The sequence below is a fragment of the Leptodactylus fuscus genome, chromosome 9 (assembly GCF_031893055.1).
Source record: "Leptodactylus fuscus isolate aLepFus1 chromosome 9, aLepFus1.hap2, whole genome shotgun sequence".
In the NCBI taxonomy this organism is placed as follows: domain Eukaryota; kingdom Metazoa; phylum Chordata; class Amphibia; order Anura; family Leptodactylidae; genus Leptodactylus; species Leptodactylus fuscus.
The window spans coordinates 67,766,250-67,790,294 of NC_134273.1; the positions used below are offsets into that span (position 1 = coordinate 67,766,250).

Sequence of the window (24,045 nt, forward strand, 5' to 3'; positions counted from 1 at the left end):
CCCATATAGGGATCTCAATGTACATTGTTTTCTCCTATCAGTATGTCTTTGTAGAATGGGAGGAAATCCACACAAACACGGGGAGAATATACAAACTCCTTGCAGATGTTGTTCCTGGCGGGATTTGAACCCAGGACTCCAGTGCTGCAAGACTGCAGTGCTAACCACTGAGCCATCGTGTTGCCTCTACACAGTTTCTTGATGTGTTGATCTCTGTAAAAATGATTGTATGACAACATATTTATATTTTAAACTAACCCATAGGAACCAGTTATTGAGATTTGAGAGTGGACATCCTAGGGCAATGGTCAGCTGCTAACTGGAGCAAACCAGGAAATCTCCAAAACTGCAAACCCTTCCCAGGATGTCATGGTAACGTTAAAGGTGCAGCAGCTGGGTAGAAAATGCTGACAATACATTTATTGGGTGGGGGGTTGCTAAACTCCTGTTCAATAACCAAGCAGTTGATTTGTACATGCTCAGGGTGCAGCCTTTTCATGTGCAGTGTCCAAGGCTCTCTGGACTTAACACTCTCCATCCCCGCTCCAAAGAGCGATTACTGTAGTATCCAATCAGGAGGCTGCTAGAATAATAATTCAGAGGGGAAGTGCTTGGACTGGGACATTTAATGCAGAGACCCCAAGGTTTTGCGCATGAAAAGGCCGCTCCTGAGCACTTGCGATCATGGCACCATGTATTACTCTGCACTGCACAGGCAAAACAGTTGCCAATTTAACCCCTTCCCGCCGATGGCATTTTTTGATTTTCGTTTTTCGTTTTTGACTCCCCTCCTTCTAAACCCCATAACTTTTTTATTTCTCCGCTCCCAGAGTCATATGAGGTCTTAATTTTTGCGGGACAATTTTTTCTTCATGATGCCACCATTATTTATTCTATATAATGTACTGGGAAGCAGGAAAAAAAATTCAGAATGGGGTGGATTTGAAGAAAAAAATGCATTTCTGCGACTTTCTTACGGGCTTTGGTTTTACGGCGTTCACTGTGCAGCCAAAATGACATGTCCCCTATATTCTGTGTTTCGGTACGGTTCCAGGGATACCAAATTTATATGGTTTTATTTACATTTTGACCCCTAAAAAAAATTCCAAAACGGTGTTAAAAAATTTTTTTTCTAAAAGTCGCCATATTCCGACGGCCGTAACTTTTTTATACGTGCATGTACGGGGATGTATAGGGCTTTTTTTTTTTTGCGGGGCCGGGTGTACTTTTTAGTTCTACCATTTTCGGGAAATGTTATTGCTTTGATCACTTTTTATTCAAATTTTTATCAGAATTAAAACAGTGAAAAAACAGCGGTTTGGCACTTTTGACTATTTTTCCTGCTACGGCGTTTACCGAACAGGAAAAATATTTTTATAGATTTGTAGAGCGGGCGATTTCGGACGCGGGGATACCTAACATGTATATGTTTCACAGTTTTTAACTACTTTTATATCTGTTCTAGGGAAAGGGGGGTGATTTGAACTTTTAATTCTTTTTATATTTTTTAATATTTTTTTTAACTTTTTTTTTATTTTTTTTTGCATTTATTAGACCCACTAGGGGTGTTGAACCCCAGGGGGTCTGATCACTAATGCAATGCATTACAATGCTAATGCATTGCAATGCATTGCAAAAAATCATCATCTCTTTTGCAGGCTGTATACACCAGCCTGCAAAAGAGAGAATTTGCAGACCGGCTGGGAGCCTTTAACAAGGCTCCTGGCTGTCATGGCAACGGGGGGGTCGGCCCTGGAGCATGCTCCAGGAGCCGGCGATCCCTGCCAAAATGGCGGCGCTCATGCGCCGCCGGGAAAATGGCGCCTCCGGCGCCTTTGACAGCAGCGCCGGAGGGGTTAATGCCTCCGATCGGTCCGGGGACCGATCGGAGGCATCAGAGCCGGTTGTCTACTGCTTAAAGCAGTAGACACCCGGCGGCTATGACGGCCGCCCGGCTCCCGGGCGGTCGCCATAGTTACAGACCCGACGCGCGCCGTACTATTACGGCGCATGTTGGGAAGGGGTTAAAGCCAGATTCCAACAAGAAAAAAAAAAAAAAAAAAAAAAAGTCTCCTGCTATTCCCTCATTACTAACGACAACAAAACTCATTTTCAGAAGAGTTTTCCTTTAAAGACGACATTTGCACCACTACAGAATTGCACTTCAAATAACTGAGTTGTTCGCCTTTAACTTTACCCGGAAAATTGCACCTTTCCGTTTAATAACTTTTTGCAATCAGATTACAAATCAAATTTAATTTATTTCATAATGCAAATGCCTTCAAGCAATGACCTTTCTCCTTTACAAGGAACTATGTTTAATTAGTTTGTTATATTATATTTGGCATGATATATTCCATTGTACTGCGCTGATGAGTAGGTTGGCGTTTGCAACTCTCCAAATTCCCTGTGCACACACCTGGCATCTCAGGCTTTGTACTGTGCGCTGTGCACACACAAAGAAAAATAAAATCTGTATTGGAGCAAGACTTGCCATATGAAACAGCTTTTCTGAAAACAGCTGCACCCCAGATCTTAATTAAATAATACTCATAGCACATTGTTTAAATGAGCAAACACATTGTCCTTCTGTTCTGGAATTGAAATGGAATTATGGTTCTTTACATTTTGTAATTAACAGGTCAAATGATGGCTGCACTTTCTAGAATGGTTTTGACTTTAAATTTGCACCTGTGGTTCCTTATTGAAAATGTGTCAAGAAATAAAAATATATTGTAACATATAGGCAGAAAAAAAACTTTTTAAAGCCTAACCCCCCCCCCCCAAAAAAAAACAAAAAAACAACAAACAGTATAAAAGGGATGTCTCTAGCCTTAAAGGGGTTGTCCAGACAAAAATAGAGTAAATAAAGGAGACAGACTAAACATATGTCAGATTTATCATCCAGCATTAGTCACTGTGTTAAATCTGGTGTATTTTCAGACGGTTTGCACTGCCCAACTATTAGTAAATCAGGGCCAAGATTTACAGGTTTATAGTAGAGAATGATGGATCCTTTCAAGGCTAAATTTGGGTTTGTTGGTTCGGAACTAAAAGGTTGGTTTGGTCCATACCGATTAGTCAGGAAATGGAGTCCTAAGAAGACTATCATACTTAGGGAGCCTGCACCCGGGTCTCCGCTTAGTGGGTTTCCGTCTTCTGCCCAAGAAACTGGACAGGAGACAGAAACCCGGCAGATAGTGTCCTCCCGTGAGTGTCTTCAGGTCTCCACGGCAAAACAGTTTTTTTTTTTATCCAGACACAAAGTCCGACTGTGCCGGTTAAAAAAAAAAAAAAAAAAAACTGGTTTCACCGCAGAGAGAAGGAAGACTCTCACGGGCGGACACTTTGCAAACCCATTTGGGTTTGCAAACTGACTGCCGGTTTCCGTCTCCTGTCCAGTTTCTTGGGCAGAAGACTAAAACCTGCAAAGCGGAGACCGGGCACAGATGTGAACCCGCCTTTAGCTTTAAAATATTTTATTTGCACTTTTAAACCTTTCTTTTCTAGTTCTCTAATGCAAACGTAGCCTTAGTAATGTTGAAGTGACATCAACGGAAAATAAAGTGTCTGCCTACCATTGAAAAAATAGGAATCTGCTGCAAAACTCTCCCCCTGTAAACTTAGCCTTTGAGTGTTTTTGAGTGTAAGGCTATGGCCCCACATGGTGTCCTGAAAAACACAATGGTAACACATTGCAGTTCTTTCTGCAGCGTTTTTGACAAAGTTTACAGAGTTTTCCTCTACAGATTTTGTTTCAGTTATACTTATAGGGAAACCGTCCGGGTCTCAGTAAGTATAATTGACATGCTTCAATTTCCAAAACCGCTAGAATCCCGAAGTGGGACCCCCTGGCCAATAACTTTTTTTTGTTGTTTTTTTTCAATGGCAATGGCTGAATTTAGTCTGTGAAAACTGTTCTGAGTCCAATTCATGAAACAACATGAACATGCTCTATTTTTCATGGATGGGTGTTGAAGTGGCTAGGACCGTCTGAGACTCTAGGTCTCTAATCTTTCCCCACAAAATTAACACGTTCCCTTTATGTCTGGGTATTTTAGATTACCTAGGTGTCATCTGTGATCTATGAACTATAGTTCCGCGATTGGCCGTCCTATTTCATGAGGCCAGCTTGTAAGGCATTTTGAAGCCCAACTGATCCCTGAAGATTTCACATGGTGGCTGCCATTTTAGCCAACTTGTGCAAATTGAAGTACAATGGAGTTTAGGTTAGTTCAAACCCAAAATTTTTGGAACGCTTGGACCAACCAGAGGTTAACTAAGAGTGTTTTTTATGAAATTACCTGTTATCTACAAGTGGTTGCTCTGTAAAGTCACCTGATAAAACAAACAAAGTATAATATACTATATGTCTAACATATGGAAACATACATTACCCTTCGAGGGGTCAGACCATCAAAATCATTTTTACAAATGTTAAAACAAGCAAGCTGTAATCCCACGTCAAGACTATGCTTAAACCTAACTATGGAGCCTCCCCCTGGATACAGCTATATGTGTACGTAGCTACTATAGTCATAAACTCCAATAGCCATTTTACCTTAATTGCCCTATACATGCGCATACTCAACTTACTTACTCCATATTCGCACAACCCATGTAACTCTGTCCGCATGCTCACTGGACTTACTGGCCTGATCAACATGCCGGGAGAGGACTCCTAATATTATAGTTCTCTATGATTCCAGGAGTCCTTGCCTCCAATGACATACTGTTCTGTACTACAAATCACTATGGGCCAGGGAGTCCTAGCATGATAAATAACTATAATGCTACAAGTACCTCTCCCAGAATGATGGTTAGGTTGCCAAATTCGGCTAAGACAGAAACAGGGTTCCTAAGGTTAAACTCAGTGGTGTGGATGCAGGGTCAGGGGAGTAAGGGTAGGGTGGAGTGAATATTGAATATGCTGAAGGTGCAGCCACCATTCTGCAGGGTATGTAACAAACAGTACATAAAACAGGCAAGAACTGTATAATTAGTTATTACTAATATGAGTTCGGATCAGTACACATTTCCAATGGTTGCAACTAGAGATGAGCAAGTAGTATTTGATCGAGTAGGTATTTGATCGAATACTGCGGTATTCGAAATACTCATACTCAATCGAATACTACTCGCTATTCGAATGGAAAAATTTGATGCAGAACCAGCGTCGATTGGCCGAATGCTATACAGTCAGACAATCAACGGTGGTTCTTCTCCTACCTTTAGGAGTCTTCTCCGCGCAGCGTCCCCCGGCTCTGAATTCACTCTGCCAGGCATCGGGCCTGGGCAGAGCTGACTGCGCATGTCCGCACTACAAGAAAATGTCCGCTTTGACTGTAAGCAGCCATTTTCTTGTAGTGTGGGCATGCGCTGTCGGCTCTGCCCAGGCCCGATGTCTGGCAGAGTGAATTCAGAGCTGGAAGACGCCGCGGGGACGCTGCACGGAGAAGACTTCTCGGAGGATCCAGCCCGACCCTCACTCGTGGACTTGGTAAGTTTTATTTGATCGAATGTTGCCTACCCCTGAAACGAACATTTTTCCCCCATAGACTATAATAGGATTCGGTATTCGATTCGAGTAGTCTAATATTGCGGGGCTACTCGAAACGAATATCGAACATTTTACTGTTCGCTCATCTCTAGTTGCAACCCATTGTTTCGGTCCCAGACATAATGATTATTGCTAACCATCATAGGTTGTATCAAGAAAACTATAGAATATTCTAGATGAAAAGAAATAGTAAGCAAACCGAAGCAAAACAGAACTAGAATTTCTATCAGCTTAATGGAATGTTTATATCAAATTCACGACTAAATATGAATGGCTACAGGGAGAATGCTCATGTTAGGTAATATGTGTGAAGAACAGATCAAAGAGTAAGTAATTTTCCATAAACAACTTGCAGAGCCAGAAGTAAACTCTTTGATTTTAATGGAGCCTGGTGAACTTTACTATTAGTTTAGTTCATAAAATAGAAACTATGGGCATTGAGAATCCTTTTAGTTTTTATGAAGGATATGAGCAGATCCTTAAATTCCACCCGCCACATAAGATTCAATGGACTGTATAAAATCAATCACTTCGCAACAACCAACAGTTCGGTCATCACATACAACCCGCTTTAATAGCGTTTAGGATGGGTTCATTTACTGATCAAAATTGAATATAAAGTAGTCCTCCAATATCATACTGTCTAAAGGGAAAAACACATGCATTAAGATGTGGAAAATATTGGACCAAAGAAGAAATGTTGCACATCCTACCCAGTTTTCCCCCAATGACCCTACACTGTATGAGCTAAATACACACACAATAGCAGGGAAAACCAAGATGTTCAAATTCCATATAGATACACTGAAGAATGTTCAATGACATCATCAGTCCTTGTGTGATGGCATTGGCCATAGACCAAATACCGTTTAGGTAAATCGAGCTTGCTTACGGACACCAGACAAAAGCAATGACATTTTTATGTTTTTCCTCCGACTTTATATAAAGGTCCACATGTCTTAAAAACTCTGAATAATGTTTCACTTGCCTATGTGTAGCACTATAATGTACAATACAAATACCTCCATAATATGACACGTGATGTGACAGAGTGCCTCTGGGTAGCTAGTACGAACACAAGACTTACTGTATCATGCAGGGCCCGTACACATGGTTGAGCCCATAAAATAAGGCTACTGTTCATTGTGGGAACATTTCTAGTTGTAAAGATCTGCTAGAATATTTTTCAAATTGTGCAAATTTTTGTATTATGGATAACAAGTCCATGGTCTCTCCAAGACAATTATGATGCTTGTTCCAAGTATGACAATTGCAAGGGCTCTCTGATCACTGAACCAATATTGAACAAGTAAAACCAATAGGTTCTTTGTCCATCTATAGGAACTATATAGGCTGGTTTCATACTACAGAGGATCAGACATGAGACTCAGTCTGTGTGTGCTGAATTTACGGGCCTGTACACTATGCTGGGAATCAGATTCGTGGCATTATAGTGATCTATGGTGTCAAGAAGCCCTGCCAGGATTACACTATCATTGTGTAGTGAAAGACTCATAACACACACACACTATTATATAATAGATAGATAGATAGATAGATAGATAGATAGATAGATAGATAGATAGATAGGGAAAGTTCAGGGTGTGGTGTCGTAGGACAGGTATGTTCCAGCCAGGCAACTAAAGGGTGTTTGGTAAAGACCCACACCAGGGAGGTCAGCTGACTAATCAAGGCCTCATCTTTGCTTGTGTGTAGTGCTAGGAGCTGTGGAACCACACTGACAGAGCTGACCTGTCCAAACAGAACCTACAAACCAGGTACTGTCCCACCCATTGTTGTTACCAGAGCGAGAATCTGGCAGCCAGGCTTCTGTATAGTCAGGGAAAAGTTTCTTATGTTTAGCCAGTTCTCAGCCGAAAAGGCTTTTTTTTTGTTTTGTTTTTTTGTGTCTTTGCAAAGGCAGTTTATGCACCTCAAGTGAAATAAACGTTAAACTTGAGTGTAACCCAGTCTCTGTGTCCCTGTTTCCTGCACAGCTACCAAGCATCTGCCTGAGCAATTCCCCACTATATATATTGCTAGGAGTCAGTCTCCCGGTCCTTGTCTTAAATCCAGCGCGCACACTGACTAAGTCTCACGTCCAAGGTAGTGTAAGACCAGCATATACAGTACCTGTAGAGCAGGGGTCTCAAACTTGCGGCCCCCGCGCAGCTCCCTGCATGTCCCACTATGTCCCTTTAGTGTTTTACTTAAACTTTCCTCCGATCACTCCCCCACTCTTATTACGCTCTTATAGAAAGCGATGGGTGATTGGTGGAAAGCTAGTACTACTGAAGTTTAAAACTCAAGGACCTGTGTGTGATGTCAGATGTCACATGACTAGGGAGGCGTGTCTTAGTGTGCCGGCCAGAAGATGAAGAGATGTAGTACTGAGAGGAATGTGAGATGCAAAGTGGAGTGTGTGTGTCAGTAACCTAGGGACAGAGATGGAGGAGGGGGGACATGAAACTGGGGCCACAGATGGAAAGGGAACATGAAACTGGGGGCAAATGGAGGAGGTACATGAAAATGGGAGCAGAGATGAGGGGGAGCATGAAAATGGGGGAAGAGGGGGGACATAAAAATGTGAGCAGATGAAGGGGGATATGAAATTGGGGCAGATGGAGGGGAACATGAAACTGGAGTCAGATGGAGGGGGCACATGAAACTGGGGTCAGATGGAGGGGGGACATAAAATGGGGCAAGTGAAGAGAGATATCAAACTGGGGGAGAAATGGTGGGGGAGATGAAACTGGGGGTAGATGAAGGGGGGCACTTAAACTGGGGACAACTGGAGGGGGCAGTAAACCATGGGAGTAGCTGGAGGGGGCCTGTCTGCCTCTAGTTGTCCCCAGTTTATTGTCACTGTCCAGCTACCCCTACGGTTTAATGTCTGCTTCTAGCCTCCCAAGTTTAATGTCCCCCTCTAGTTGCCCCCAGTTTAATGTCCCACTTCAGCTGCCATTAATTTATTGCCCCCCTCCAACTACCCCCACTGTTTTATGTCCCCCTCCAGCTGCCCCAGTTTCATGTCCCCTATAGTTTCCCCCAGTTAAAACTGGGCACCAGGAGAGGGACCTAATACTGTGGGACAGTTGGAAGGGAACATTATAATGTGGGGACATATAATGTACGAGTGACTGTAGGAGGATTATACTTTGTGGGGGCACATGAAAAATGAATAAGAATAGGTAGACACATCAAAATTGGGTGGAACTAAATTTGCTGCGACGAGCATAGCTTGTGGAAAACCTGATGCGGCCCAGCCTAACCCAGACTCTACCTCCAGTGGCCCCCGCGTAAATGGAGTTTGAGACCCCTGCTGTAGAGGGATCATATGGTAGTACAGAGTGCCTAAGGCTCTGTAGTACTGAACCATAGAGAATCCACGCGCCGTTGTACAGACTTTGTGCAAACATCTTTGTTCTTGTTGTTCAAATAAGGTCTCGTACACATGGCAAAGAGTGAAAACTTAAGCAATAACAGAACAACAACAAAAACCTATATTCTCATTTGAGCCCAATAAAAAGTATGGCCTCCAGGGATTACGCGGAAAAAAAAAACACACAAAAAAAGGCTTAAATTTTGAAACCATCCAAAACCAGCTTATTTGACCTGTAATGTATACATACAGTGGGGCAAAAAAGTATTTAGTCAGTCACCAATAGTGCAAGTTTCACCACTTAAAAAGATGAGAGGCGTCTGTAATTTACATCATAGGTAGACCTTAACTATGAGAGACAAAATGAGAAAACAAATCCAGAAAATCACATTGTCTGATTTTGTAAGAATTTATTTGCAAATTATGGTGGAAAATAAGTATTTGGTCAGTAACAAAATTTCATCTCAATACTTTGTTATATATCCTTTGTTGGCAATGACAGAGGTCAAATGTTTTCTGTAAGTCTTCACAAGGTTGGCACACTGTTGTTGGTATGTTGGCCCATTCCTCCATGCAGATCTCCTCTAGAGCAGTGATGTTTTGGGGCTGTTGCTTGGCAACACGGACTTTCAACTCCCTCAAAAGGTTTTCTATAGGGTTGAGATCTGGAGACTGGCTAGGCCACTCCAGGACCTTGAAATGCTTCTTACAAAGCCACTCCTTCGTTGCCCTGGCAGTGTGCTTTGGATCATTGTCATGTTGAAAGACCCAGCCACGTTTCATCTTCAATGCCCTTGCTGATGGAAGGAGGTTTGCACTCAAAATCTCACGATACATGGCCCCATTCATTCTTTCATGTACCCGGATCAGTCGTCCTGGCCCCTTTGCAGAGAAACAGCCCCAAAGCATGATGTTTCCACCCCCATGCTTTACAGTAGGTATGGTGTTTGATGGATGCAACTCAGTATTCTTTTTCCTCCAAACACGAAAAGTTGTGTTTCTACCAAACAGTTCCAGTTTGGTTTCATCAGACCATAGGACATTCTCCCAATACTCTTCTGGATCATCCAAATGCTCTCTAGCAAACTTCAGACGGTCCCGGACATGTACTGGCTTAAGCAGTGGGACACGTCTGGCACTGCAGGATCTGAGTCCCTGGCGGCGTAGTGTGTTACTGATGGTAGGCTTTGTTACATTGGTCCCAGCTCTCTGCAGTTCATTCACTAGGTCCCCCCGTGTGGTTCTGGGATTTTTGCTCACCGTTCTTGTGATCATTTTGACCCCACGGGGTGAGATTTTGCGTGGAGCCCCAGATCGAGGGAGATTATCAGTGGTCTGTATGTCTTCCATTTTCTAATTATTGCTCCCACAGTTGATTTCTTCAATCCAAGCTGGATGCCTATTGCAGATTCAGTCTTCCCAGCCTGGTGTAGGGCTACAATTTTGTTTCTGGTGTCCTTTGACAGCTCTTTGGTCTTCACGATAGTGGAGTTTGGAGTCTGACTGTTTGAGGGTGTGCACAGGTGTCTTTTTATACTGATAAGTTTAAACAGGTGCCATTACTACAGGTAATGAGTGGAGGAAAGAAGAGACTCTTAAAGAAGAAGTTACAGGTCTGTGAGAGCCAGAAATCTTGATTGTTTGTAGGTGACCAAATACTTATTTTCCACCATAATTTGAAAAAAAATTCTTACAAAATCAGAATGTGATTTTCTGGATTTGTTTTCTCATCTTGTCTCTCATAGTTGAGGTCTACCTATGATGTAAATTACAGATGCCTCTCATCTTTTTAAGTGGTGGAACTTGCACTATTGGTGACTGACTAAATACTTTTTTGCCCCACTGTAAGAAAAAAAGTTCCCATTTTAATTAAAAAAAGGAAAAATAAAATTAAAGTGCATGTTACAATGGGAAAAGCGATCCTAAGCTTAATCTTTCCAGGGTAGAGGGAACTCTGGTCTTTTATCAGCCGACAAGATATTCCACTTTGTTTAATTTTTAAAAAGGTAAAAAAAAAAAATTAAACCTGTTCATCACGTCGTGACATCCAGATTCACTTTGTACACATTGCAGGCCCGTTGTTCGGCATCGAAAACAGCTGCAGGTGCCGGCTAATTATATCACCATTTTCACAAACAACAACTGGCTTATTGAATTTGCTGCATTTGGTATGCATCCTCCAATAATAGCAAACTACTTTCATTACACATTTAGCAGACTTTCCAGCATTCAAGCCACTCAATTAATACATTATTTACAAGTTAGGGGATATTAAAAACAGATTCTTAATTTACTAATGATTAAGCAGACCCCAGGCTTTATTTCCAATTTGTGCTTTTATTGAAAACGGAAGTCGGAACAAGGTGATAAAAATGTCACATATTCCATGGGCCTCCTGTTTCTGATGAGGACTTTACATAGTCATTAGTTTCGGCTTCAGTGTCGAAACCTGTTGCCGAGCGGAGGGGAGCGCGAGGTAGATACAGAACGGAGGAGCTGAACAATTAATGTTGTGAGTTTAATTGAAATTAAATAAAGAGCCTGCTGGGAAGTAGCACTGGGTGCACACGTGCATTGTGCAGTACGGGCGATTTGCGGTTGCAGTTCTCCGCAGGTAGGTATGGGAAGACATTAGAGAAAATTGAAGGTTATTAAAATTTCAGTGGCACTTCATTAATTTAAGTGGGTATTGTCTTTTAAATACATTTATGGGGTGCACTAAAAAAAATAAAAATTTCTATGATACATACACATATACACACACACACACACACACACACACACACACACACACACACACACACCACCCGCCTACACCTACACAAGCAGCAGATGGTTAATGGCCCGCTATACATATAACATTAAAGATTTAACTGGGTGGTAACTTCTTATTAAGACACGATTGCACACAAAGCTCATTACATTAAGTAGGGCCGTTTGCTCGCGCTCAGAGTTCGCCACCTTTTGAACTGGTGAGCGTTTTATGCCGTATGTATCCAAACTAACAAGACAGACTTGCTGCCGTAGCTTTGTGTTCGATGCAATGCTCGCATACAGGGCACATTCTTTGGGATGTATTAAATACACAATACATCCATTTTGCTTTTTCATTACTTTCAGCAAAAGGTGGCAATCTAATGAAATGAAGAAAAGGAAATTAACTTTTTCATGGTCCTCTTTTTGTGCCCGTTTTATTAGCTTCTAGAAGGGGTAAGGCCTCATGCGTACTACTGGTATAGATATACAATATACAATACAGCACACAGGCTTCTAGGAGCCCATGCAGCACCTCCCAGGTCACTACACAGATCTGGGCTTTCGGTAAACATTCATGAAAAACTTGCAACCATTTGTAAGCAGTTTTCATTAATATACTGGATCTGTGAAAACAAATGGACAGCACATGAATGGCAACCATGAGCGGTCTGCAAAAGTAGTGCCTATGAGCATACAATCATTGACATATATGAATTAAGGATTTTGGTCGTCTATACCTAATAAAGAATTCAGAACATAAAGAGAAAAAGTTCTAAAGTTGTAGTTATTGGCATGATCACTCTGGGCTTTTCCTTTTGGAAACCATCACTTGACACATCCCTCATTCACAATGGAATTGCCCTAAAGATTTCATGTCCTTGGGCATATGCAGCATAGCAGTATTCAGGGGTGGACCTGCCCTTTTCGCTGCCTGAGGTGGACGACAGAAAGCCCCCCCCCCCCGAGGAGTGGGCGGGGCGCAGCAAAGGGGCGGGGCTTAGCTGCATTCACAGGCAGGTAGAGGACCTGCTCTCTGCCCGAGTGTGAGGGGAGGCTCCAGCGGCCTCACCAATCCACCGCTCGGTGCTTAGCCAGTCCAGGACAGCTTGTCCTGGACTGGCTTAGGTAAGCAAAAATGCCGCCCTCCCTGGGGCCCTGGCATAGCACCGCCTGAAGCGGTTGCTTCAGGTTGCCTCATGGGAGATGTGGCACTGGCAGTATTATATACTGCTAGAAAGCCAACAGTGTGTTGAATCGGCTTTCCTGGTCTGTGCCCCTGGTGAATAGCTATTGGTGCCATTACTGTAGCTCTTCAATGTCAGAAGGTTGTTTCTGACAGTCTACCAGGAATGCCCCTCCTCACAGTACTGTCCGTAGCTCTGTACTGTGAGAGAACGCCTCGTTCTTTATTGCTCAGCCATGATGCTGAGTGGTGAGTAACACCCCCCTCCCTCTCCTGATAGTACTCACCCATAGACTAGTACTGGGGGGCATTCTTCACTGCTCAGCATCATGGCTGGGTGGTAAGGAATGCCCCCTCGAAGTACAGAGTTACAGGTGCCCTTCTGACACTGAAGAGCTATGGTAGCACCGATAGCTCTTCAGTAGATGCACGTAACGGGAAAGCCATTATTACACCGCATGTCCCCGAGGACTTGAAAGGTCTTCTTTAAGATCTGTACCTCCATGTCAAATTGGAAGCCATTTTGGTTGCCATTACATAATTTAAGTTTGAACCAGTTTTTCTCTGCATCCAACATCATGGACCCTTTCAACTTCTACCTGGCTCAAAAAGACCAAAAGGAATCTCTTCAGGGAAACTACCACCACCAAGTACATTGCAGGCCCTGCTGCCAATGCCCTTTATTCCACTTCTACAGTATGGCAGCCTCCAGGTCTCTCTAATAGGCTACTGCAAATACAAGAGAACATGGCTGGAACAAAACCTAAAAAAAATAAATAAATAAAAAAAATCCAGACAGCTTAAAAAATGCTAAGTGATAGAGTTTTTAAGGCAATAAAAAAAAGCCAGGATAAAACGGTGAATGACATTAGCAGAGACTGACTATTGAGCACCACCGTAAAGGGGCCTTAATTCAGTACTTTGCTGGTTTAGATGGAGAGATGATGTTGAGCAGAGCTGCAATGTAAGAGCTATTTCACATGGCCAAGGCAAGTGGTTTGTGTAAATACCAGCCCCAACACAGCTCAACTGAACAAACACGCTACGTTCAGTTCAGATGAACTGTGTAAAATGGCCCGGAAAGTGGACAAACACCCACAACAGACTGTTTTCATGGTTAATAGGCTGTACATTGGGAAAACAAAGGATAAAACACATTGAAATTTAATATAATCAATAGAGATGAGCGAACAGTAAAATGTTCGAGTAGTCGAATATTGAGGGGCTACTCGAAACGAATATCGAATCTCGAATTGAATATCGAACCCTATTATACTCTATGGGGGGAAAATGCTCATTTCAGGGGTAGGCAACATTCGATCAAATTATACTTACCAAGTCCACGAGTGAGGGTCAGGCTGGATCCTCCGAAAAGTCTTCTCCGTGCAGCGTCCCCGCAGCGTCTTCCGGCTCTGAATTCACTCTGCCAAGCATCGGGCCTGGGCAGAGCCAACTGCGCATGCCCGCTTGTAGTGCAGGCATGCGCAGTCGGCTCTGCCCAGGCCCGATGCCTGGCAGAGTGAATTCAAAGCCAGAAGCTGCACGGAGAAGACTTCTAAAGGTAGGAGAAGAACCAGCGTTGATTGGCCGACTCTATAGCATTCGGCCAATCAATGGTGGTTCTGCATCGAACTTTTCCATTCGAACAGCGAGTGGTACTCGATCGAGTACGAGCATTTCGAATACCGTAGTATTCGATCGAATACCTACTCAATCGAATACTACTCGCTCATCTCTAATAATCAATTCTGATTCCTCTTCCAAAACTCTGTGGTAAGGGAACATTCAGGAATATCCCCTTACACATTCAATGGTGGATCATTCCCGACAAAATATGGACAAACTGGCCTATCTAGCTTTTAACTCAACTTTTCTGGCATGCTTAAAAAGGAGGTGTGACTTGGTGGTTGGGGGGGTGAATTTTGCCCAAAGATTCTGTCCCAAAATGAGCAAATAGATGGTTTACACAGATTAGATAGCCGGAGATTTACCCAGATATCTCATCCAGCATCAGCCATTGTGTATCTTGCTTTTCTATTACAGATTCCATATGGCCCCATAGCAGCCTATAGGCGTCATATTAAGGTTTTCTAATCTATAGATCTGTAATCTGTAATGCTAACTGACCCTAAAGCAAAAAGACTGGAACTATACTAAAATAGACCATGCCTCATGTGTAAGAACTCAATATCATGCCAGTATTAAGAATTCAAGTCCTCATTCTGGTGGCATCTTAAAAGAGCAGACTTCCTATACAAGGAGGAAAAAAAGGTTTTCCAAATCATTTTTATTCTTCAATGTGTTCTGCATTGTATATTATTCATCAGGCGAATATGGCTCTACATTGTAAATCAGTCAAATGGAAGGGTGTTAGGTTTGATTATTGTTCTTTGAGACTGTAACATTTCATAAATTTCACTGACTGCATAAAAACATGTCCACAGCTTGACAAGCCAATCAGTCTGTGCAGCCTACCAGATTTCAGTCTACAATTCACTAGAACAGGACTTTAAAGAGTTAACAATCCAGCCTGTATAGAAATTATTCTATGGAATTGTAAACTATGGAGGATATACAAATAGTCCACATTTCAATTAAGTCATCATGTAGGAACTTATATACAGTATACGCTCTCGGGTGAGGCAACTGGGTGGTGGTAATTATATTGTGTATATACACATATATACATAGAGCTGTCATCTATACATTGTACAGTGCCATTAAAGATGATGACAAACAGTCAATACATGGATGAAGTATTGTTTTTTTTTACTGAATGTACAGCTAAAAAACAAAACAAAAAACCCCCAATAGATTTGTAATGTACACAAAAAGACAAGCCTAGCCCAAGCAATTTTTTTTTGTCTCTTTTGTAGATTGCGAACCCCATATAGGGATCGCAATCTACATTTTTCCCTATCAGTAGGAGAGCATGGTGAGAACATACAAACTCCTTACAGATGTTGACCTTGGCAGGATTCAAACCCAGGACTCCTACGCTACAAGGCTGCAGTACTAACCACCAAGCCATTGTGTTGCCCTGCTCAAGTAAGTCTTCGTCTATGGGGAATAGTTATAAAAACCTAGGACTTGAAGGGGTAGTTCCAAAATTGAAACATTCAAAAGTAGGGCATAGAATTTTTGGGGATCCCAGTGCAAGAGGCGTTGGGGGTTTAAACGTGAGACTTGAAGGATAGGTCAGAGGCTAGGGTTATCCCAAAATGATGGACCCGTGGGACAGGGGTAAGTGTGGTTCCATTAACTTTGATAGATGGGTCAGGTAGAGGGGCCGTGCACTCTGGGGCAAAGATGATGAGCTCTGTTCTCTGTATGACTTTTCTTTCCGCATGTTTCGTACAGAAACCACATGGACCCCATTATAGTCTATGGGGTCCGTGGATTTCCCAAGTAACCTTTTTAATGCATATAGTTTTCTATTCAGGGGGTCCTCAAGCAGACTCCCCGAATGGAAACCCAAACACAGATTTGAACGGGGCCTTCGATGAGTGCTTGCAAGTGTACACATATAGAAATGTGTACACACAAATATTTGCGTTTGTACCTTTATATTTGTATATATTACATTCTAAACAGTCTGAAAAATAATGCTGAACTAACTATTTGACATTTTTAGGATTGCTAAATTTTTCTAAAATTTCTAGATAAGTGGATGAAATTTTATGCAGATTCTGATAATCTACACCAATAACAATACCAATACTATTTCTTTATGGTCTTGATGGTCTCATGTAAGGGATATAAAACAGTTTATACAGTACAATAGGCAAGTATGCATCTTTTGTGGGTTAAAATGCTAATTGATAATTGCTGAAATTCTAAAAACATTGGCTCCAGTGACTGAGAGCCTAATCATTCTACTGTTGTATTGTATGGCGAACCATCTGCCTTTAACACAGCCTGGAATTATTCTCCAAATGTGACAAATGTTTTCCTTTTAATGTTTGATAATTTAAAAGCCACGTGGGAATAGAAGAGATTCGCTTCACCAAACTCTTCTCAGATTTTGCAATATAATTTATAGGCAAAAATCAAAATGGCAAAACATGCAAGTCAAATTTTAGTGTTCCAATATATCTGAAGACATTGAACCAACCATACTTCAAGACTAAACAGATTAGTACCCTAAAAATGTTAATTAAGATCTAGAAGAAGAAAAACTTGTGAGCCTTTAGTGTGTTTTCTGTTTGAAGCGCAGCTCTAGAGCACAAAATGTTGCTTTTGCTGTAAGGCTAAGTTGACATATGTGTCAGAGTCTCTGTTGGGTTATAATAGTCTCCAATAGAGACTCCAATTAGGGGAGAAAAAAAATCCTTTTCGCTCTGCTGGTTTCAGTATGAAAAAGGTGGACACCCAATGGACCCCATTACAGTCAATAGAATCTGTGGCTAACTGCTGTTTTAGTGGTCCAGTTCACCATTGTTCGGGTCTCCTGCCCGACCCCAATGACAGAGCCCAGCTCAGATGTGAACCTAGCCTCAGTCGGCACAGGGAAAGTCAGTCTTCTTATGGTCCATTGATTGACATATGCTAAAGAAAAATTTCTTGCTCCTTATATTCTCCTTTTTACATCTCCGTTAGCCTTGTATTAAACTACAATAGTCATAACCCTGTGCTTGCGGAACATGGAATGCCAAAGTCAACGGTGAAAACCAGTTGTGGACAACACCAGAAAAACTTGGGTAGATGCCAGGGTATCCTAGGTTTGGGGAGCCTATAGGGATTATACGTATATCTATATGATAACTGCAGCCAAACACTGGCTTAATTGGTAATGGTAACATGTATGGTACATAACCACTGAGATCAGTGATTGACAGCAGTCGTCACACTGGAGTTTGACATTTATCATCACTATTGCAAAAGTAAAATGGCGGGCACAATTGAGAGGCAGCACAAAAGTAACATTGAATTTAAATAGGCGATTAATAGTTGGTTATCTTTTACGTTTGCGTCTATGTCCAGACACAGAATACGGACTGCAGAATGCACCGCTAAGGGAACAGGGGTGGGAGACTTTCCCTGACGCTATGGCGGCTAGCTAGGCCCTGCCTGCGGGTGGTGGTCAGCTGTTCCCAAGCTAGCCTTGTCCCTGGCAACTCCTGGCTCTCTAAGGCCCAGGCCCCAGAACCATCCGATAGGATGATGGTAATGACCAATACCTGAGGTTCAATCCAAAGAACCTCAAGTATATTCTGAAACTCCATGCACAAACAGATGGCTCTACGGCAAGGAAACCACCAGAAGACCACAGAACACCGGATCAAATCCCCACCAGAAACACACACAAATTTTATACAAGTATTCAGGTCATGACATTATCATCTATGATGACCCGTTGAACATTTAGTTTAAAAGGGAGTCTGTCAGCAGCAAATTGGTTATAGACTTAATCATGGGACCTTGTAGAAGTGATTCTGAAGTTTCCAAATATGGCTGTTATTCAGCTTTGGAGCGCCATTTGCACATACATAGATGAGGGAAAACTTCTTCAAGTTTTAGCCTTAACTCTAGATTCCTGAGCAAAACATTTTCCCTTATTTACATATAATGGGGCTCATTTGCATGAGAATAGGGCTCCAAATCTGAACAACAGCGGTATATTTGGAAACTGTAGAATCACCTCCACAAGTTACTATGATTTGGTTTATACTAATTTATTGTTGACAGACTCCCTATAAGGAGAAATAAGACACGGCGCGTTTTCCCATTCACTACCCAGAATGCTCTTCTGCTGTGGAGTGACAGCTACCTGCCGGGGATTTTATAAACCTTTCCAATATCAACAAGGGACATGTGAGACCTACACAGAAAGGACTCCCCGAACTTGTCATATCTTGAGGAGCTCGGAAGGCCTTTGTACAATAACATCTACGCTCAACCTTCATGTTGGTTCAATAAAAAAGCAACACAGAAGACAATAAAACAAATCCATGGTGTTGAGTGGCTGACACAATAACAGGCTTTCATTAAATAGATCCATCAGGAAGTTTCAGACTAATTAATTTTGTGTTTATTCAGCTTTGGAAACCTCCCTCGTACGGTTTCATTTACCATGTAGCTGCTTTGCACAAGTGAATTACTTGTATAGTGACTCAAAGGCATTTAACAATGTCTTTGATATTTTAAGTACTAACTTGGAGGGATGTTTAATTTCTTCCTCATAATGAAAGAAGTTGAAAAAAAAAAAAAAAAGTGCTGAAACATTTGCCTTTTTTCCTGTGTGAAATCAACAAAGAGCGAGAAGGAAAATACTGAACATTTACTGGGCTTAATGGCACAAACTCACAAAGACCTGCACAGCTCAATGCCGAGCAATCACAGGACAATAGCAGTTATGGCTTTTAGTTTAACACAGAAGTAATCCAGAAAATGTGCACTTCTCCGCGCTCGCTATCTGAATACCCGGCTCTATTATCTCATGTCAAGCTTCACACTCACCAACAGAGGTTATTCGTAATACAACCATACCAGAAAGTACTAATAAATGCTTATAGATCGTCACAATCACAGGGACTTGGTAGTTATTGCTTTTCATGCATTAACATTTTTTTTATTTTTTTTTTAGTTTGATTGACATAATTGTATGAGGACTTGTTTTTTTGCAGAAGGAGTTGTATTTATTAGTGGCATCACGCTAGGATAAACAATGTATTGAATAACAAACTAAATCACCAAAAATTTTATGAGGATTTTGTTTTCAATGGCATTTGCTGTACAGTATAAATAACTTTATTCTGCAGGTCATTATGATTACAGAGATATTACATTTATGTACTGCAACCATTTTAGGTAATAATAATTATTAACAAATTATTATTATTATTATTATAAATATTCTATTCATTGTTAATTGTATCAATATTTTATTATTATTATTATTATTAGATATTCATAGTAATGAAATAAAATATTGATACAATAATTAACAATGAATATAACAATGAATATAATAATAAATAATAATAATAATAATAATAATAATAATAATAATAATAATAATAAAAATACCCTGGCTGCAATGAAAATGAAAACAAAAAATTCCACCAGCACCATGACATTTACCACTATGCCTACTCTATACATAGATACATGGAAACTCTAGAACTCTAGAACTCACTGAGGTCTAGTGTATATATATTGTATAGCTGTGGTGCTGGATTACTGCAGCTCTGTGCCTATTACTTCAATAGGAGCAGAGTTGCTTTTGACTCCATCCATAGCAGTAACTTCTGACAGCTGGATGAGTTTTGATCATTGGAATCTAGGAGTCACATACTGAGGGCACATCCTGTGGCTAGGAATCAGAGGCTCATGCGGATCAGTATAACAAAAAAAAAAACAAAAAAAAAAAACTTGGGGCCTGGAAAACAGCTTTTTTTAAAAAAAAAATAAAATAAAATAAAATAAATAATGTTGTTCACAGTGCAGAATTTATGTGTCAAAGGGATCCTATCTTTCAAACCCTTTTTTTTCTCTAACACATTGGAATAGCCTTAAGAAAGGCTATTTGTCCCCTACGTTTCATTGTCTTCTCCGCACCACCGTTAGTCTAAAATCCCGTTTTTGTCGATATGTAAATGAGTTCTTTCGCAGCACTAGGGGCGGCCCCAATGCTGCAATAGAACTCTCCAGCGTCACCTCCATCTTCGTCTGGAACGAGGTCTTCACCGCGTCTTCTTCCGGCGATGGCTTCTAACTTCTAGGCAAAGCAGCCACAAGAAAAATGTCCGCTTACATAGTATTGTAAGCGGCCATTTTCTCTTGGCCAGTGGGCATGCGTAGTCAGCTTGCCCTAGGCCCGAGGCCTAGAAGTTAGAAGACACCACCGGAAGAAGATGCGGTGAAGACCTCGTTCCAGACGAAGATGGAGGAAGCACTGGAGAGTTCTCTCGCAGCATTGGGGCCACCCCCAGTGCTGTTTGAGCACTGGAGCCCACCCCCAGTGCTGCAAAAGAACTAATTTACATACAGACAAAAATCGGGATTTTAGGTAAACGGCGATGTGGAGAAGACAACGAAAGGTAGGAGATGAATAGCCTTTCTTAAAAGGCTCATTACAGATATGGGGATACCAATATAAAGCTAGGTTCACATTCACAATAGGGCCTCCACCGCAGATTCGACCTAAAATTGGCAGAGAAAAAAAAGTCATGCAAGAAGTATTCTTCTCGCCCCTGGTAAAACCCATTATGGTCTATGGGATTTGTGGGTGTCCGCAGGCAACAGCTTTTTCAGCAGACATGCTCTCCATCTTTCAGGTCCCCATGTGGACCCAAACACTAGTGTGAACCTAGTACGAGGGATTTCCAGACTAAGAATAGGTCATCAATTGAAGATCAGCGGAGGTCAAACACCCCAGAACCCCACAGATCAGCTATTTGAAATAGTAAACGCGCTCTGAGAGCCGCTTCAAAGGCCATCAGGTGGCCACATGGCCTGACTGCAGTTCAGTACCACTCAAGTGATGTCATTCCAATGGCATTGGCTTTTCATTACTGCTTTCCTCTGCGGATGAGGCCTGGATGAATGGGCCTAAACTGGCAGAAACTTCTGAGCCATGGAATCTGACGCAATATCAAACAGGATGCAAGATCTCTGCCTCCCATTGAAAACAACAGGGTGTGCCTGGGAGAACCATCACCCCCTCCTCATCACTATCACATCCTAGGGCCTGCAGCACATTTTGGCACAAATTTCTCTGTGACCAATGTAAAAAAAAAAAGGCCAGCTACCATCTTGGGCCTATTCTACCCCTAACACTAACATGCCGCACAACACAGAGGAGTTGCACATACATACTTGGATTCACTAAACTCACATGAGAACTCACTGCAAGACACCTCTGACACCAGCGTATCTCCTTAAGAACAAAAAGATTGGTATATTTCAAACTAGTTTGAATGCCTGAAGTCATTGGTTGTCTATTAGCTGTACTGGGCATGTGTTACATAGAAAAACATTGTAGCTATGAATAAGTAGTAGTTCATGTACTTACTTGAATAGTAAGATCTCTGCTATAATGCCGGCACACACCGCCACCACTTGAAATAGCTGTGTTGGTGCTGGATCGGTCAGCGTTTTCATATATTGAACAGAGATCGGTGTAACTATGATGGCTGCTATTAACACAAGTCCGACCAGAAGATTTCTCCATTGACACGCAATTTTTTTCCATATTGTCCCCTCCTGAAGTTGATACTACAATAGAAGAAAAATACATAAAATTACATTACTGGTTAAACATGGAGAATTTACCAGTTTTAAATGCAAGACAATATTAAAAATATTGGCACCTTCTATATTCACGGGAGAAAAATCCCAAATATTCTAAATATTGGACTGAGAGGAGGTCAGAGAGCAGTCACATCCAGCGACAGGGAAACGGTTAGAGAAAGTGAGACAGCCTAGTATCCCAGATGAAGTCAAATATTTTAGCAGATGTATACTGCACATTATGAGATCATTCCTTTATGTCTTTTTCAGATACTGAAATTTGTTGCCAGTTTTTAATAATAATTTCCATACACACTGGCCTGCTGAATACACATCCTATCTCTATAGATCGCTCTCTCTCTCTCAGTTACGTCAATCTATGAGATCAGGGTAAAAGAATATAAGTACAACGTACTTCATATTAGAAGCCAAAGGACTTTATTTGAAAGTACAAATTTAAGAAGGTTTTCTTAGGATTAAAATATTGAAGATTAGGGATGAGCAAAATAGGTAATAATGAGCAGGGGGTGTTACAAGTTTTAAATTTTTAGGGTTGACACCCATGAGTATAATAAATCGGAGGACTCGTGGTAGATATTAAACCGCTTATACTCTCTCTGTAGCATTCGGTTTTATTTTCACATGTCTTTTGGCTTTCAGGGTGACATCAACAGCCCCAAAGAGATCCCCGAGTACTTCCAGTTAAGAATGAACTGAAACTTGAAGGTGAACCTTGCAAATATTCGGGGGACAATTATAGGTTATTAAAAGGGATAGGTTGTCTCAAGATTTATTTACTACTACATGGTCTACCAATAAGTATTTGGACATCTGTGGTAGAATAGAAAATTGCCTGGTGAGACTCCTGGTGTATGTGAGCCATCGGTTGGGTGCAGTCTCTCTGGCCAGCACTCTTTGGTCTCTATCTCCCAGTTTCGGGGGTCTGCCGACTCGGGGCACATTCTGACAATCACCATTCTCTTTTCACTTCGTAATCAAATAGGCAGGGGTGAACCATTTGTTTCTGCCGCCTGAAGCAGACGTCGAGCAGAAGGGGTGGGGCCGAGCGGAGGGGTCGGGGCCGAGCGGAGCGAGCGTCTTAACAGGCAGAGAGCAGGCAGGGAGAGGACCTGCTCTCTGCCTGAGCATGAGGGGCGGCCTCTGGAGCAGCGATGCTCCAGCGACCTCCCCAATCCACCTCTCAGTGACTGTGACCCTAAGTCAGCCCAGGACAGCTTGTCCTGGACTGGCTTAGGTCAGCAAAAATGCCGCCCTCCCCACGGCCCTGGCTTAGCGCCACCTGAAGCGGTCGCTTCAGGTCGCCTCATGGGAGGTGTGGCACTGCACATAGGCCTTTGTCGATTTTGGGTAATTCAGTTCGCTTGCTATGTCCCTTAAGGATCAACCACTTCTGTGATCCCTGACAATTAGCCCTTTCTCAAAATCGGACAACTCTGAACTTCATGGCATCTTGCATGTGACTAATGCGAATGCTGTTTCCTATTTAACGGTGGAAGGTGTGATGTACATCGCGACCGCAGATATCTTCATTTGCATGGGTGTCCAAATACTTATTGGTAGACAGTGTATAGTGCCATCATATTCTGTAGCACTTTACAATCACTGTCCCATATAGGGCTCACAATCCCTATGCCCTATCAGTATGTCTTTGGAACATGGGAGGAAACTGGAGTACTCTGAGGAAAAACCAAAAACAAAAATCATGTTTGGTGACCAGGTAAAAGTACACTGCAAATGCAGTATAAAAAGATACCTATACAACCTGTATAGATGTCCCAAGTGGGAAGCTATAATATAGTTATATATTGTGGGTGCCAAAATATATGTATTTCATGCAGAACCAAATCATAATATTAAACAGATGCCCATTCATTGACAACGTTTCCAATGAATGAATGAGTCAGGTAA

General features: G+C 41.8%; 1 protein-coding gene across 1 annotated transcript in view; it reads right to left on the bottom strand.

Moving 5' to 3' along the window:
- The window catches only part of LOC142218111 (uncharacterized), a 272,939-nt gene that overhangs the window by 44,357 nt on the left and 204,537 nt on the right, over positions 1-24,045 (bottom strand). The window contains exon 4 of the mRNA XM_075286585.1: positions 21,899-22,101. Coding sequence (XP_075142686.1) covers positions 21,899-22,101 — 203 coding nt within the window. The remainder of the gene's footprint in view (positions 1-21,898; positions 22,102-24,045) is intronic.